At 49.3% G+C, this 17,404-nt stretch overlaps 1 protein-coding gene across 1 annotated transcript in view; it reads left to right on the top strand.

Annotated features, from left to right (window-relative positions):
* The window catches only part of CAPN5 (calpain 5), a 38,743-nt gene extending 21,611 nt beyond the window's left edge, over positions 1-17,132 (top strand). Inside the window, exons 3-12 of the mRNA XM_061351371.1 lie at positions 4,365-4,573; positions 4,992-5,184; positions 5,721-5,914; positions 6,625-6,702; positions 7,428-7,623; positions 8,601-8,723; positions 9,195-9,391; positions 9,711-9,832; positions 13,535-13,671; positions 13,982-17,132. Coding sequence (XP_061207355.1) covers positions 4,365-4,573; positions 4,992-5,184; positions 5,721-5,914; positions 6,625-6,702; positions 7,428-7,623; positions 8,601-8,723; positions 9,195-9,391; positions 9,711-9,832; positions 13,535-13,671; positions 13,982-14,164 — 1,632 coding nt within the window. The 3' untranslated portion in view covers positions 14,165-17,132. The remainder of the gene's footprint in view (positions 1-4,364; positions 4,574-4,991; positions 5,185-5,720; positions 5,915-6,624; positions 6,703-7,427; positions 7,624-8,600; positions 8,724-9,194; positions 9,392-9,710; positions 9,833-13,534; positions 13,672-13,981) is intronic.
* Positions 17,133-17,404: the final 272 nt, after the last annotated feature.

A 17,404-nucleotide genomic window follows, 5' to 3' on the forward strand; every position in this document is an offset into this window, starting at 1 on the left:
CTTTGTACCCATGGCCTGACTTAAGTGGACCATCCCCAACAGAGTCCAACCTCTTCAAAGCCTCCAGAGATGCAGGCTCCATCACAGCAATAAGGTGTAAAATGATGAGCATGAGCTAATCCAGGCAGAGAGGAGAAGGAAAGGAGGAAGATCAGTTATTAGCTGAGATGGTGGGAGCTTTGGGCCTTACCCACAACCAAAGCTCAGCAACCACCGAATCACACAGCCATGGACATTGCTGGAGAAATCAATGTCTTCATTTAGACCCCAAGCAATGCTGAACTCAGTGAGGAGAGAGAAAAATGGATGTATCCCATCCCTGGCAATGTTCAAGGCCAGGTTGGACACAGGGGCTTGGAGCAAGCTGCTCCAGTGGAAGGGGTCCCTGCCCGTGGCAGGGGTTGGAGCTGGATGAGCTTTAAGGTCCCTTCCAACCCAAACCAGTTTGGGATTCTGCTTGGCCATAGCTTGGACCCACTATAGGCCAAACCCACTTCTCGGATCCTGGCAGACTTTCCCATAGGAGACCTTGCTTGTATATCTCAGCCTACAAACCACATTAGACCCAATAGCAGGAGTCACTTCCAACATCCCAAGGGGCTTTTGCATTACAGGTCTTTCGCTATGCCATTGCTAAGCTGCTGGTGGCTGGGGTAGAGTTCTTGCTGCAGATCCCTCGCTGGGTATTGATGTACCATAGTAAATAAAAGCCTAATCGACAGTGTTCCCCTTAAGGACTGAGGCTGTGCATGTCTTCTTATCCTAATCCTGCACACAATAGATCACCAACCACCAATTTCAAACTCACTGTTGGTATTCCTGAGCACCTTTTCATCTCCTGTAAACAGTAAAATGAACATTTACCTTCTGTTTTTCTTGGTGTGAGAGGCTTAATGGAGCATTGTGTGGTTTGGGAGGGGTTTGAAGGGAAATGATCCTCAGATGGGTCCTCCTTTCCATGAGAGCTGGGAGGTGAGTGGGGCAGTATGATCACCCCTCTGCTGCAGGGAAGATGAGCCTCTTATACTAGCCACTGGAACTCTCCCTACGCAGTTTCAGCATCCCATAAAGGCTTTCAGATACACCACTGTGTCCCATCTCCCAGTGGGATTTCATCCATGGTTCAGCAGATGGGCACAGTAGGGTCTTTTCGTCCTCTTCCTGAGCTGGCAAGTTCCCAGCAGAAGAGCCCCTGCTTGGAGAAATCAGCATCTACCAATTCCTCCTTCTAAGCAGGCACATTTCCCCAGGATCATAGGTGGTTCTGGGCTCCCAACTTACCTATTTCTGACCCCTTTCACTGTAAATTTGTCCCTCTGAAAGGTGTCACAGCTTTAGATTTTGGGAACCCCTAAGCAAAAAGCACAGTTGGGTGAATGAGAATGATGGGGACCAGTACATCCACTGCCTCAGTGTCACCCAGGCAAGTTGAGTCTGGGACTCAGTGGGATCCTGGGATGGGTGGTCCATGGCATGCTCTCCAGCATCCAGTGGGGAGGGATGGAGATGCCTGAGGAGGTTTCCTGAGAGTGGGTGGGAGCTGTGGACCTCAGTTGCGTGATGATCTCCATGAGGGGTCCAGCTACTGCTGGGGTTTGTGAATGTGCCCCATGTTAATCCTCCAGGTAACATGCAGTGCTAGGTCACAGGCAGGGGTTCTGCTCTATGCCTTCAAGTGTGGTGTCCCAAAAGGCACCACATCCAGCGCTGCCACCTCTCCCCTACAGCCAAGGGAGTCACAGATGCCTTGGCCAGAGGGTAAGCAACAGGAGGGATCCTTGGCCTGGGTGGGATGCTGTGCTCTGGGGGAGAAACCTGGTGTTTGAGCTCACACGTTGCCTTTTGGGATGCTGAGGACAGACTGGGCTCTAGAGATCAGGCTCCTCTCATTCCCCTTGGGTTGGTGTGGAAGTACATCCAGTCTTGGGTCCTGGTCTAGTGGTCCAACCGCTTTTGCTGCCTTCGAGAGGATGGTGATGGGGACAGCTATCTCCTGCCACCACTGACAGCAGTGGCAAGCCTCAGACCCAGCCAACTGGAAGCTGGCCCTGCTGCCTCTAATCAATGCCATCATCATTTCTAAGCCCACATTAATAGCAAATTGATTAGCACAATGGTCCTCTAGGACAATTCATTAGGATGAGCTCCAGTCAGGAGGGAATCGATGGGGACTGATGGAAGCTTGTCTGACCATGCCTGGCACTCTCCCAGTGGGAGTCTGGGACATGGTTGTTAGCACTCCTGGAAAACACCAAACCCTCCAAAAGCAGCTCTTTTCCGTGGCTCTGTCTGCTCTTCTTCCATTGATCCAGACAGCTCCGGAGTGCCAGTGAGTGAGGGCGTCATTAATATTGCAGCATAGGAGCATTAAAAGCTTCAGGCTGGATCGTTGCTGGTAGTTAAGGAGTCAGTGGACTCTCCAGAGGGAAATACATCTGCAGGCTTTGTGACAGCAGCCAGAAGATAAAAGCCAAAGGCTCTGGCAGCTAGACAAGGGCCAAGGCACAATGAAAGGGGTCTCACCATGGCACAGGGCTTTCTGAAGAGCCTTTTACCATGCAGTGTAGCTGTGTCCTCTCCTGTCTCACCCCAATACCCACAGCTGTCTCCACAGGACAGTGATTATTTGGTGTATTGGAACACAATTTTCCTTTTAGGAACGTTGGGATTGTTCCTTGCTCAGGTGATGATGCTCTGGGAGCAGGTAAAAAGCAGAGGTGTGGACAGTCGGTCACATTAATGCAGCCGAGTTGGTCAGTACTTGTCAGCTATTGGGACACATAGGGATGCTGGGGATGGACTCTTCATTAGGGACTGTAGTGGTAGGACAAGGGGTAATGGGTTAAAACTTAAACAGGGGAAGTTTAGATTGGATATAAGGAGGAAATTCTTTCCTGTGAGGGTGCTGAGGCACTGGAATAGGTTGCCCAGGGAGGTTGTGAATGCTCCATCCCTGGCAGTGTTCAAGGCCAGGTTGGACGAGGCCTTGGGTAATATGGTTTAGAGCGAGGTGTCCCTGCCCATGGCAGGGGGGTTGGAACTGGATGATTTTAAGGTCCCTTCCAACCCTAACTATGCTATGACTCTATACTTATCAGCACACAGCCTCACAGCCCACCCTAGCCATGAAGTGAAGCCACGTTGCCTTCACCCTCAACAGGAGCTAAACTGTGGTGGGACAGTTCCTGGCTGTGTGCTTCTATGTCCTGGTTCTAGGTAAAATATTGATCCTTCCATATGGAGCATCTGTGCACGGCTGTGCTTTTTTCTGTCCCATCTTTTGGGTGGATTTTCCATCCAAAGCAAAGCTCGTGGTGCCTACAGGCAGGGAAGACTGTGGGCTTTGTTATCCCTTGCTCATGCCTGTCCCACTGGCAGTGCAGATGGCAATGGCACCAAACCTGCACTCCTTCAGCCCCTCCGCTGCTCTAAGGTTTCTTTCCCTCCAGGCTCTCTTTTCCTTGTCCTTGCTTGGATGAATATGGTAGCCCTTGATAGGGGAGAATGGAGACGTTGTGGGGATGAGAATCTTGCTTTTCCCGCTTTAGCAGAGTATATGTATGCAGTGTCTCTGGTCTCTGTTCATTGCCAACAGGTACATGAACACAACACTTACTCTTGGGCCTGGCAAGTCACACCAGAATCAAGCAACAGCATCAAAGAAGGTGCCTTCACTTAATGGTACCCTACTGACAATATAGTTAACAAAAATGTGGTCATCAAAACAACCATCCCTGGTCAGACCAAGGACCCTCTGCTCCAATAGCCTGTCTGCAGCTGTAGATGGCAGCAGACATCCAAAGGTAGAGGTGTAAGAAAGAGGAGCAAGGATCTTTACCCCCATCTTCCAAAGTGAGATGAAGTCTAAGCTATTCCAATACATGTTAATCTAGCCTGCATTGGAGGAACCAGGTCCAAAACCTGTCCCCAACAAGATGTAAGCAAGTCCATCCAACTTATACTCTTCCTTGTCTTTGTTACTGGGGCCTACAAGGATGCTGGAGAGGGACCCTTCATCAGGGACTGTAGTGGTAGGACAAGGGGTGATGGGTTCAAACTGAAACAGGGGAAGTTTAGATTGGATATAAGGAAGAAGTTCTTTCCTGTGAGGGTGCTGAGGCACTGGAATGGGTTGCCGAGGGAAGCTGTGAATGCTCCATCCCTGGCAGTGTTCAAGGCCAGGTTGGACAGAGCCTTGGGTGCCATGGTTTAGTGTGAGGTGTCCCTGCCCATGGCAGGGGGGTTGCAAGTTGATGATCTTAAGGTCCTTTCCAACCCAAACTATTCTACGATTCTATATTGCTTGTGTTAGTTCCAGGATGAGAGTCAAACCCACCAAGGTGCACATCCCTCCTCTCTTGCAGGTCATCCCAGACTGGAAGGAGCAGGAATGGAATGCTGAGAAACCTGAGAACTATGTGGGGATCTTCCACTTCCAGTTCTGGCGTTTCGGTCAGTGGCTGGACGTGGTGATCGATGACCGCCTGCCCACACTCCACAACCAGCTCATCTACTGCCACTCCAACTCCAAGAACGAGTTCTGGTGTGCCTTGGTGGAGAAAGCTTATGCCAAGTAGGTATCTGGGTGGTTGCAGGACAAACTGGGACCTGGGTACCCTCGTTTTCATCTCTGTTCATTCACCAGTTGGTTTGCACCAATAGAAACAACAGGTTTCCTGGAGGGAAGTAGGACATATCTCAGACAGACAAAGATTGTGAGGGAAAAACCCTTCTTGTAGAAAAAGATCATCCAACTCCACATTGGTTTAAGTAATACCTATCCTAGAGATTTCAAGTTCCTATTACTTTGTCCCATGACAGCAAGAGTGCTGCATGCAGCATGGGTCTTACTTTTTTACCCTACTTTGCTATCTTCACCCACTGGAAGTTTTATTACAGATCTCTCTTCTCCAGCCTGCCCCAAGAACTGTCCCAAACCCCTTCAAATGTCAATCCAGTGTTGTCATGCATTCCCTGTCACTCTCTTTCAGGTTGTCAGGCTGTTACGAAGCCCTGGATGGAGGCAACACAGCTGATGCCCTGGTGGACTTCACTGGTGGGGTGTCTGAACCTATTGACCTGACCGAAGGGGACTACATTGCTGATGAAGCCAAGCGAAACCTCCTCTTTGAGCGCGTGTTGAAGGTGCACAACCGGGGAGGCCTCATCAGCTGCTCCATCAAAGTAAGCAAAGTTATTTGTATTGTCAGGGTCTCATGGGAATAGCATTTGAGTGCTCTTATGCTGTGGGAGGCTTCTAAATTAGATCAGTAAATTATGGCCAAGGGTCCCTACTTCTTATGGATGGCAAAAGGAGTCAAGCCTAGATGCCAGCCCTCATTCATGTGTTGAAAGGCCTAGATTCATTCCATCACTCTTCAAACGTTAGGAGGGGATTTGCTCCCAGAGGAAGGTGTTTTGGTGTCTTCATGTGGACATCTTCACAAACACTGGGTGCCAAACCTCCCATTATAACCAGTAGAATGAAATCTATTGGTTGACACTATGGGAGCCCAGAGGCCTCATGCAGCAGATGGAAACCATGAAGGATTTAGCACCTGAAATTATAGAATCCCAGACTGGTTTGGGTTGGAAGGGGCCTTAAAGCTCACCCAGTTCCAACCCCTGCCACAGGCAGGGACACCTCCCACTAGAGCAGCTTGCTCCAAGCCCCATGCATTCACATCCCCCTGGTACAGTGTCTGTATCTCCCTGCCCAGGCCACCTCAGCAGCAGACATGGAGGCCCGCCTGGCCTGTGGACTGGTGAAGGGCCACGCGTACGCGGTGACGGACGTGCGGAAGGTGCGCCTGGGCCATGGCCTCCTGTCCTTCTTCAAGTCAGAGAAGCTGGACATGATCCGCATGCGCAACCCGTGGGGCGAGCGGGAATGGAATGGCCCTTGGAGTGACACGTGAGTTAGGCTGGGGACCAGCAGCACCTCTGTTCGGGGGGAAAAGTGGATGGATGGGAGCTGGATGGGAGCAAGGCTGTGCCATGAGACAGTTTGACTACATCCACGCCTATAGGATAACATCGTATGGGATACTGCTTCAACCCATGTCCTAAACCTATAATTTCACTAGGGTAGATTCATTCTTTGCCTTGGGGTCTTGGAGGTCAGCAGAAGGGTGGTTGAGCTTGACAGACCTTCTCATTAGTGCTCTGGTGGGTGTTGTGGTGAAACTGCAATCATGTACTCTACATTTGCACTAGTGAAGGATGATTATAGCTCACCTTTCTGCTCCCTGTCTTGCTCCAGCAAAAATAGCACCCAACAGAATCAATCTCTGCCACCACTGACTGCTGTGGTGTCTGTAGATGGGATGAAGAACCAAGGGCTGGTGTAACCAGAGCCTTTGGCTAAAGTTCAGGTCATTATCTTCATTGATAGGGTTGTGATTGTACTGGCCCAACAAAGTCTTGCCAAGCTGGATTCAGGTCCACTGGTTAGGAATCTCCAAGCTGTGCTGCACTCCCTCCATGTTTGAAAGATGACAGAGCATGTGGGAACTGGTTTATATAGACCTTGTGCCCTCGACAGATCTGCTGAGGCCAAGTAGGCCCTTGAATTCCTGTGTGTGCCCTTGCCCTCGCAGTAATGACCCTGAACTCTTCCCACAGCTCTGAGGAGTGGCAGAAAGTGAGTAAAAGCGAAAGAGAGAAGATGGGGATGACGGTGGAAGACGATGGAGAGTTCTGGTGAGTCCCTCCTGGGGTTGTCGCCATGGGCCATACCTACAAAGTCCTCCCAGGGAAGCATTGAGTCATTTCCATACATAGAGCTATGTAGAACAAACAGCCTTCCAAGCTCTAGGATGGTTAGTGATGCCTCCTCTTTGAGCCCATGGGTGTTAGCTTTGAATGGCCATGACCCTAGGATTGCAGGCTGCTCTCTATCACACTGGGTCCAAGCTATTTCACCAGGGTGCTTGCAACCTGTTATGGATTAACTTAATATCCTCACCAGATACGTTTCAATATAACAGGTACCCATGTGTGTAGGAAGGGCCACTCCTCTGCTTCTCCCACTCCAAAACACATAACTACTGTTTAAACTGAACAAGTATTTACTGCATACATGGAGAAAGGTATCTCCATCTCTTCCATTATTCAGCAGCCACCAGAGGCTACTCAAACATGGTTTCTATCTATGATAGGGTGTCTATGATAGGGTGATCAAGTATAGAAGCAGGCTACTCAGGGCAGTGGAGGAATCATCACCCCTGCAAGTGTTCATACACTGTGTAGAGAAGGCCCTCAGTGTCATGGGTTAGTGGTGACCTTGGCAGTGCTGGGGTAATGGTTGGACTTGATGATCTTAAAGGTCTTTTCCAACCCAACTGATTCCATGATTCTACGATCCTTCAGTGTACCATTGAGGGGGATGGAGCAGCATAACCCAGCTCTGCCCTTTCCTGACTTAGGATGACCTTTGAGGATTTCTGCAAGTACTTCACGGACATCATCAAGTGCCGTCTCATCAACACGTCCTACCTGAGCATCCACAAGACCTGGGAGGAGGCAGTGCTACACGGGGCATGGACCAGGAACAGTGACCCCTTGAAGAACCGCTGTGGAGGCTGCATCAACCACAAAGACACCTTTTTGCAGAACCCTCAGGTAAGTCAGGGAGCAGAGGAACTTCTGGAGCCTTTACACTTGTTTCCAAGGGCTTAAATCTCCTACAGGGACCTAGAAGGGCAAAACAGCTACCAGACCTCTGGTAGATTAAATGTGCTCATGACCATTCTCTGGCTGAGACCCCTGGCACAGCATGACCTGCTTCCAGGCCAACTCTGTTGACCTTGTCCCTCTTATGAGGGAGACTGCATCCAAGTGCCTGGGGTAGAGCATCTTGGCACAAGCAAACAGCAAGCTGTGGCACAGGGTAGCAGTGTTAGCTGGTGCCAGTCAAACAGAGCTATTTTCAACAGTTTGGATGCCTGAATGATCAAATTCCAGTTCTTTTGCCCAAACCTTGGCACTATTATATTCACCAGGGCAGGTGTAGTCTATAGGGTCATTTCTTTCTAGCTTGCCCTTCAAAAAGGTCCTGCTCTGAAGTTTATCTCCTGGAACAAGCTCTTCCATCCTCTACTGCTCTGAACTGGGATTCTCAGCAGCATGAGTCAAGTTCTTGTAAGTCCTTCATCTAACAATGAAGGATGAAGGATGGTCTGGTCCATTGCAGGAGTTGTCATCAAGGATGTGGGACAGTTGTTTCCTGCTTCCAGCTCTGTGTTAGTCTTCATCTTAGGTGTCTGTGAGCATAAATTCCTCCTTCCATGCCTCATAGGAGGACTTGTGGCAGACTGCAAGGGGTGAAAGTCTCTTGTATGGGACTACATCTAGACTCCTTGGACTGATGAGCCATTGAGAGACTGCATTTTCCAGTCTTTTTCTAAGATGAGCCAAAAAGGTCTTGGCAAGATGATTCCAGTTCCCAAGAGCAATGGGTATAGGCTGTCAGTGCTGGTACTGAAGCAATGAGGTGGGTGAGGAGAAGCTGTGGTTAAATCTACTCTGTGTCACCCACCCATACCCAGTGATCCTGTCTTAGTAGAAGTCCTCCCTTACCTTCCTTCTTTTGTTCCTAGTATGTATTTGATGTGAAGAAAGCAGAAGATGAAGTGCTGATCTCCATCCAGCAGAAACCAAAAAGGACCAGTCGCAAAGAGGGCAAAGGAGAGAACTTGGCCATAGGTTTTGATATCCATAAGGTAGACCATGGTTCCTGCATCTTGGCCTGAATACCCTGGTGCATTTGTTAGTGGTGGAGTGGTACCTCTGTACTGTATGACCATTTGTATTGTTCATTTAAGCTTTATCTGGGTGCCTGTGGGGTGCTTCAGCACAGTGTGCTCCCCTCTAGAGAGTTCAGGGGTGAACAGCGACAGCATGGACAAGTGCTCCTTGCTAAAAGCAATGCTCTGTTATCTCCAGATGCTGAAATCCGTTACACTTATGTGTTGCTTGATGGGCTCCCAGTGTCAAGCTGGGATACAAGAGACAAGAAGTTCCTGAGCCAACTGAGTTGGGAGAACCACATCCGTACTGGTTTTCCATCCAGCCCAGTTGGGACCATTTTGTTGGTTGCCTCAACTCTGCCTCTCCCAGCACTGTGGGGTCAGTCCCAGGGTGGATCCAAATCCACTGTCATACATTGTGCTGTCCTTCTGGTGTCTTCCCAGGTGGAGCTGAACAGGAACTACCGGATGCACACCCTGCAGCAGAAGGTGGCCAGCTCCATTTACATCAACTCCCGCAGCGTCTTCCTGAGGACAGACCTGAAGGAAGGTCGCTATGTCATCATCCCCACCACTTTTGATCCCGGTCATGTAGGCGAGTTCCTTCTCAGGGTATTCACAGATGTGCCTTCAGACTGCAGGTAAGGAGCAAAGAGAGGTGATGGGGAGGAGCTGACTGTTGGGAGATGTGGTTTTCCTGGTTGGAATTGGTCATAGCCTTGCCTGGAGATGGTGTTTGGTTTCCTTTCAAGAGACAGGAAGAGAAGGTCCCACTCTAAACATGACATGGGAGAGCATCCCAAACTGACATGGGAGAGCATCCCAAACTGACATGGGAGAGCATCCCAAACCCCGACTGAAGAGACAGCACATAGTTCTCCCATCCTGCTAGAGCAAACTCTGGTGTGCCCATGGGGTAAGACTGGGCACCTCTCAAAGGGCACATATCTTTCCTTGCAGAGAGCTGACGCTGGATGAGCCACCACATACCTGCTGGAGTGGGATGTGCGGTTACCCACAAGTGGTATCCCAGATCCATGTCCTTGCTGCAGCCGGGCTCAAGAATCAGGACTCCCAAGGAGGTACTGGTCTTTCCCTGTCTAGTCCTGCTAGAGCTGGGAGGTGGTGGTTCCAATGGGAAGAGGAGGAGGTGGTTTCATGAGGTGAGAGGTTGCTGAGATTTGTTCTGTCCAGGCCTGATTCAGACACCAAGGAGAAAGTCAATGGAGAATCAATGTGGACATGATCTGGGAACTGTTATATTTAAGCTGCTACGTAAGATCCTTGGAAGATCCTTCCAAAACGTCTCCAATGCCCGTAGCAATGGTCCTGTAGGAATCCAGGCTTTCTTCCAGAGTATAAGTAGCTTTAAAAGTCAGGAATCATATTTAAAGGCATTTTAGTAGGAAGGACAGAGGAGCAATGGGACAGGCTGATGTGTTGGGGTAGCATTCATCACCAGAGGCTGGATAAATGTCTATTAGTAGAGGGCAGGTCAAATTTAGCTCTTTTGGGGATATTATGGATGGAGAACTTTTTCCTGTTTCCAGTAAGTCCCACTCCATGCATGGCTCCTAGGAGCCCTCTGAGATGACCTGAATTGGTTTAGTTTGGGTGCCATGGTTTAGTGTGAGGTGTCCCTGCCCATGGCAGGGCGTTGGAACTGGATGATCTTAAGGTCCTTTCCAACCCAAACCATTCTATGATTGTATGAATTGCCACTAACACAGTGCACTGTATTTTGCCTCCTTGGTCCTCTAAAGGTTCATTCTGATGCTCAGATGCAGTTTTGACATCCAACACTTCTGTTGCATGAAAGGCAGCAGCAGTATCGTGTATCACCATGTCCTGCAGCCACATAGAAACTCATGTCAAGAGCCCCATGCTCAGTGCATCCTTGGGACCAAGAAACCCAGGGGTAGTGAAGACTTGGACTGGAAGATCGTTGAAATAGGGATGAAGGGTGTAGTGGTTGTGATGAGAGATGTCTTTTCACCAAGGGAACAGACCAGATCCAAGCCTTTCTCCTCCATTTCCTAAGTCAGGGACATATGTTGGATGCAGCAAGGTTTAACCAGGCACTTCCAAGCCAAATTTAAAGTATAAAACTCAAAACCTTAAGATTTAAAAGATCTAAGCTAAAAAGTTATCTTTTTTTCATCTAAACATTGTTGTAAGGGCTGTGCATCAATAGAGCCCTGAAAGTAAAGACCAGTATCCTTGCCTAGAGCAAGGATTAGCCCTATTTGCTTATTTAACACATGCCACAAAAGGATCCCTTCTATCCTGTCAGCTACTTAGGAAGGGAATTTGACCCTGGGGAGGTTGTTTTCCCTGGGGTTACTCACAACATCCCAGTGTAGCTTAGCAATGAAGGGAAGCCTGTAACTAAAGGTCTCTGAACTGTTCACAGAAACCAGATATATCTTCCCTGCAGACAAAGATGGATTCTGGAGCCATAAAACAGTATTTTTCAGCAAGAAGCCCTTGGGAATGGCTTTTTTCCAGCTGTTTTCCAGCTGTTCATCTCCTACCAACAACAACCTGCATTGTGCTTTCCAGTGCAATGGCATCTCTTGAGTCTCCCAGCCCAGGCGTTCCACTCTAGCTTGGAAGCAGTGATTTCCAGTTAGGAATTTGGATCCGGCTGATGGAATATGAGCGTTCACTGGGATATCCCAAAAGACAAGGCCAGTTTGGAACAAAGGCTGTGTCTCACCAGGGAGCCAGGTCCTTGCAAACAGGAAGCAAGGAGGTGGTCTGGCAATCAGAGATGTGGTTCTTAAATCCCTGGTGCTCCAAAGGGGGTGGTTTGTTCCTCCTCATTTCCCTTGGAGAGGAACTTATCCACCTGGTTTGGCTTTCCATTATAGCTCATGCTGGGAGTTAAATTCCCATAGCAATAGCTCATTCTCTATTGGAATTCCAAGCCCATTTCTTAAGGGGAAAATGTTCACTAGTGAGGGGCTCTTTCCCTTTCCTGGAAGCTCAGGTACCATCCAGCTGTGGTCTGGTAATCTGTGAACTTGGCAACTTTACTCTCCATCTCTGTGGCCTGTTTGTTCCCTATGACTGTATTTTCCCATCTAGGATATTGCAATAGCATTCCTTTTGCACTTCCTCATCCGTTTCCCACTCTATGTCCCGTGGTTGCCCCTCAATGCCCAATCTTTCTCCTCCCCATTTATTTCTCTACCACCAATGATACTTTCTGACCTTTTGATCCTCTCCCTGAATTAGAATCATGGAATAGTTTGGGTTGGAAAGGACCTTAAGATCATCCAGTTCCAACCCCCAAATTCTTGCCCACAGCAAACACTCTTAACACCACCTTCACCTCTTTAAATACATTTCCATCCTAAGGCTCCCCATTGGCTGGTTGCTCACCAAACCTTCCCAGTGCCCAAATAATCTCATTTTGCTCATAAATGAGCACATCTTGGCAGTTTTGATTCAGCGTTGTGGCATCTCTCATCACATAGAATCAGAGAATCACAGAATGGTTTGGGTTGGAAAGGACCTTAAGATCACCCAGTTCCAACCCTCTGCCATGGGCAGGGACACCTCACACTAAACCATGGCACCCAAGGCTCTGTCCAACCTGACCTTGAACACGGCCAGGGATGGAGCATTCACAACCTCCCTGGGCAACCCATTCCAGTGCCTCAGCACCCTCACAGGAAAGAATTTCCTCCTTATATCCAATCTAAACTTCCCCTGTTTCAGTTTTAACCCATTACCCCTTGTCCTATCACTGCAGTCCCTAATGAAGAGTCCTTCCCCAGCATCCCTATAGGCCCCCTTCAGACACTGGAAGCTGCTCTGAGATCTCCACGCAGCTTCTCTTCTCCAGGCTCAACAGCCCCAACTTTCTCAGCCTGGCTCCATACAGGAGCTGCTCCAGCCCCTGAGCATCCTCGTGGCCTCCTCTGGACTTGTTCCAACAGCTCCATGTCCTTTTTATGTTGAGGACATCAGAACTGCACACAGTGCTCCAGGTGAGGTCTCACGAGAGCAGAGCAGAGGGGCAGGATCACCTCCTTGGACCTGCTGGTCACGCTCCTTTTGATGCAGCCCAGGATACGGTTGCTTTCTGAGCTGTGAGCGCACACTGAAGCCGGCTCATGTTCATTCTCTCATCAACCAGCACCCCCAAGTGACCCATTCTGACAGCTCCTGCAGCATTTGAGTTTCACTAAGTCTAGGAGTAAGATGGTCCCATGATTTATGCATCGGAGTGAAAAGCACGGTCCTATTGGGGTAGCTAAGTCATCACCTCAAAGTAAAACCAAGGTTAGGCTGGCTTGGGAGTATATGTGCTGCAGGTGGGTTCTTGCAGCTTGAAGGCTCTTGCCTTCCTGATGTTCCCTTTCACAACCTCTATGAGCCTGTTTCTCTTCTCCATGGCTTGCTTTCTGCCTGCCTTCAGCAGGGCAAATGCTGAAAGAGTGTTGAGCAGGGTGATGTCTTCCATGCAGTATTTATCCCATAGGTCAGGAGGGTTTGGAGTGTTGAAAGAGTGTTTATGTAGAATATGGGGTCAAGGAAGAGGCTATTTCATAGCAGTCCATCACCACTTGTTGTCCTGTGTTGCCTAACAGAAGTAAGCTTGAGCCCAGCAGCTGAGCTTCATGGACATCATCTGGGGTGTGATGAGCTCTTTATCAGATACCCATCTCCTCTGTTGGGTTATGGAGGAAAAGTGCTGTATAACAACCCTGGAAAAGGGCTCTGAGGAATTACAGGAGCTATAACAAAGCAGAAATTCCCTTTTCTCTCCCCAGGAGCTGACCCTTACGTGATCATAAAGTGTGAAGGGCAGAAAGTTCGCTCTCCGGTGAAGAAGAACACGGTGTCTCCAGAGTTTGACGTGAAAGGGCTCTTCTACCGCAAGAAGCCGGGACAACCCATCATTGTTCAGGTAACAGTGAGCCAAGGATGGAGATCCTCTTTCTGAACCCCTCTACCTGCCCTCTTCTCATACTGTCCACAGTGGGTTTGTTCCCCAAGGCTGAGCATCATCACTTCATGCAGCTCAACCTCCCACCACCACGTGCATTGGGTAAATGCACATCCTTCACCCCTCTCACTTACAGAGGGAACCCCAAACCTTGACCACCTCCATGCTTCCAGCTCAAAGCAGGTCCCCAATAAACCCTTCTCCTCTCCAGTGCATGAAGCTTGGCTTCACCCCTTGAAAACCTGCCCTCATTTCTGCTTTGTTTCCCCAGATCTGGAACCACAACTTAATAAGTGACGAGTTCTTGGGCCAAGTGGTGCTCACGGGGGACCCCAGTGACCGGCAGTCAGTGCACACACTGCACCTCCAGGACAAGGGGAACAGGAGATCAAATGATCTCCCTGGAACCATCGCTGTGAGGCTGCTCAGCAGTAACATCCTCACCAACGTCTGAGTACTCAAGGACTCTTCTTCTGGTGCCACATATGTGTATATAACATGCACACATACATATATATATACACACACAGAGCCTACCTACCATCTGCAAAGTGTATATGAACCATGCATGCATTCCACTCAAAGGAGCCAATCTTGTGTTTTCAATGTTGACAAATGGTGCCTTCTTGGGGAACCACAATGATCCTTCTGCTGGCATCCTCTCTTGCAGCCCCCATCGCCTCTGTGTGTCCCATGGGATCGCTGTGTGTCCTGATGGCCAGAGCACAACGCCCTGTTCGTTTACACAGGCTGCACACGCGTGCCACCGTGTACCGTGGGTCCCACAACTTGCTTCAGTGCACCTTGGATGTATCTGCTTGCTTTAAGAGTTGTCATCTCCTCTGAAACTGCCGTTTAATTGCTGGTCTTTGGAGGCACCACAGTGAAGGAGAAGTGGAAAAAGAGATTGGGACCTTTTGGATGTTCTCTGGGTATGGGTTTGCTTAGTGCAGCTGGAAGGAGAATGTACCAAGGCAGTCCCATATCCCAAATCCACATGGGTAAGAAGAGTAAAGGCTCCATCACCTTAGGGACAAACTATCTCCTCTTGAGTCTTGCCAATTGTTCAACCCCGTGCAACTCTGAAGGATACAAAGATGCCAACAACCACAATGGGACAACTGGAATCGTTCTGGTCTCAGCTCCTGTGTGTGCCTCTCGAACTGCCATGGTGCCTGCTGTCTCCGTGTCTTCATGCAGTCCCCATCCCAAGAGCTGGGGTGGGTTGTGTGCTGGGGCCATTCAGTGTTTAGATAAGGGGAGATCAAGTCCTCTGAAGGCCAAAGCATCAGGTCCAAGGGATGGGGAGCTTCACTCAGTGGGCTCCATCTTCACCGCTGCATCATTTCTCAGTGCCTGGCTTTCCCAAATTCCTCTGTAAAACAGTGGGATTTTAGCTTGTGCTAAAGGAGCGCTGCTCCCAGTGCAGCCTGAAAATGCTGGGAATGTTTCATTCATACCAGTGGCCATCTCTCACCTTTCGTTTCCAGTCTCCTGGCCTGGAGGATGAGTTACACAGTGCTGGAGCCGGTCTCACAAGCACAACGCAAACGCATCCTGAGGGCCGTGGTCTGCCATGAAGTTGATCTTGCTTCCACTGGGTGGCAGAATCCGGCTCCTTATAGAGCATCCCAGATAAGCCCAACAGCAAAGCCTTGGCAGGTTTCAAAGCAGTTCCTTCTCATGCTGTTCAGGCTGGGTTTGTTTTCTTTATGTGCCTTTAAAATGGGGCAAATTAAGGGATTTCAGATTTTCTATCAAGCACTCACTGCATGCAAGTGGAATGCATATGGTGTAATCTTGGTAAGAAAAGGGTGAGTGAGCAGCAAAGCCCTCTTTTGCCATAGCAAGTAGGGTTTCTGCTTGTCCTGCTAAATGCCCATGTTTGTGCTGCAAGCTGGTAGAGCTTCATTGAGCTTTGAAGGCCCTTTCTTCATCTTCAGAGTTTGCCTCCTATCGTAAATAATTGGGGTTTTGACCAAATTGCCTATTTAGGTCTTGTTTTCCAGGACTTAAAGGCAAGCAGTGACCCGAAGGATGTTCTTTCCACCTCTCAGTTATTACAGGCTTGCACTGAGCATCCTTCAGCTCCTGGTGCTGGGACTTAGTTTAGTTCAGCATCTTGCAGAATCGGCTCAAATGGTCCTAGTTTAGTAAGGAATACTTTGACCCAAAAGTCAAAGCAAATCCTTGAATTCTAATTCATAGAATCACAGAATCCCAGACTGGTTTGGGTTGAAGGGACCTTAAAGCTCATCCAGTTCCAACCCCTGCCATGGACAGGGACCACTTCCACTGGAGCAGCTTGCTCCAAGCCCCTGTGTCCAACCTGGCCTTGAACACTGCCAGGGATGGGGCAGCCACAGCTTCCCTGGGCACCCTGTGCCAGCACCTCAGCACCCTCACAGTAAGGAACTTCTTCCTTATCTCCAACCTGAACTTCCCCTGTTTCAGTCTGAACCCATCACCCCTTGTCCTATCACTGCAGTCCCTGATGAAGAGTCCCTCTCCAGCATCCTTGTAGGCACCCTTCAGGGATAGATACCTCTTCTGGCAGGGAGAATAGGTAAAGGAGAGCATCACAGCACCGTCACAGGAGCTTTGTGCCATCAGCAGCAGATGGGGGATAACCAGCCTGCCTGCATTAGCCTTGTTTCCTCAGGAAATCAGGCTACTGATAGCTTCAGTGAAGGAGACCCATTTGGCAAGGGGTGCCCTGACATGTGCCAAACCACACCACTATCCCCAAGGAACGGCACTGGAGCTTGCTGAGGAGTAGTGGTGCCTTGGTACCCATGAGCAGCCTCCTTCCTTCCTCCAGAGAATCAAGCCATAAAGAGAGGAAAGGCAGCTTTTTAGCAGCTTCTTCTAATGTATAACAGCAATCACACTATATCAGGACCAAAATGTCTTAATATCAGTAATACTTGTTTTTCCCCACAAACTTTTGGACAGTTAGAGCAGGAGCCTTCACCCCCTTACATTCCAATGGAATAACGAAAACTGCCTTTGCTGCTTTCTTCCTTTCCTTGTTTGTAGCGCAGATGAGGGAGGGCAGTTATTGAAATGCCATTCCTAACATTGATGCCTTCTCCCTTTGAATGAAGCAACGAGATGTACTTTATGTCTGAGAGGAGGGCAGGTCCAGGAAGCACTTCCCAGTCCCTCCCAGGTGCTGCGGGACATAGCCATGATTTCTTTCCCATGTCTTTTGTCAATCATTTCAATGGTTGCAAGCAGCCTGCCCTTACACTCCGTGGAATCCATCTCTTTGGGGTGTCTGCATGTTGAAACAGGCTGTGACTTGTCTTCATCCCCAAAGGCACCGGGGTGTCGCGCTGCGCAGGGTCAGAGCGTGGTCCAGCCGGGAAGCCAACGTTGTACAGCTGTAAACCTCCTATAAATAAATTGTGTATATTTTAGCCAGCCTTTAAAGCGCTTGTGTTCTCCCTGAATGCTTTTGATGGGCGCAAGGTGGCTCTGCGGAGCCGTTTGCCGTTGCCTGGTTCACTGGGCTCCATTCGCGTTCTTCTCTCTATGGACTTCGAGACCGAAGCAAAGTGATCTGCATGAAGGCTTCATGCAAGGTTAAACTCGTATTCCGTAGGAACAGGCATGGAGGGGAAGGGTGGCCTCCTTTGGCTATCACCCCTTTGCATCCCATGCCACAGAATCACCACAATGCAGAGAGCTT

This window comes from Neopsephotus bourkii, unplaced genomic scaffold (genome assembly GCF_033783945.1).
Source record: "Neopsephotus bourkii isolate Nb327-2 ecotype Australia unplaced genomic scaffold, CSIRO-AGI_Nbou_v1 NB_580, whole genome shotgun sequence".
Taxonomy (NCBI): Eukaryota; Metazoa; Chordata; class Aves; order Psittaciformes; family Psittacidae; genus Neopsephotus; species Neopsephotus bourkii.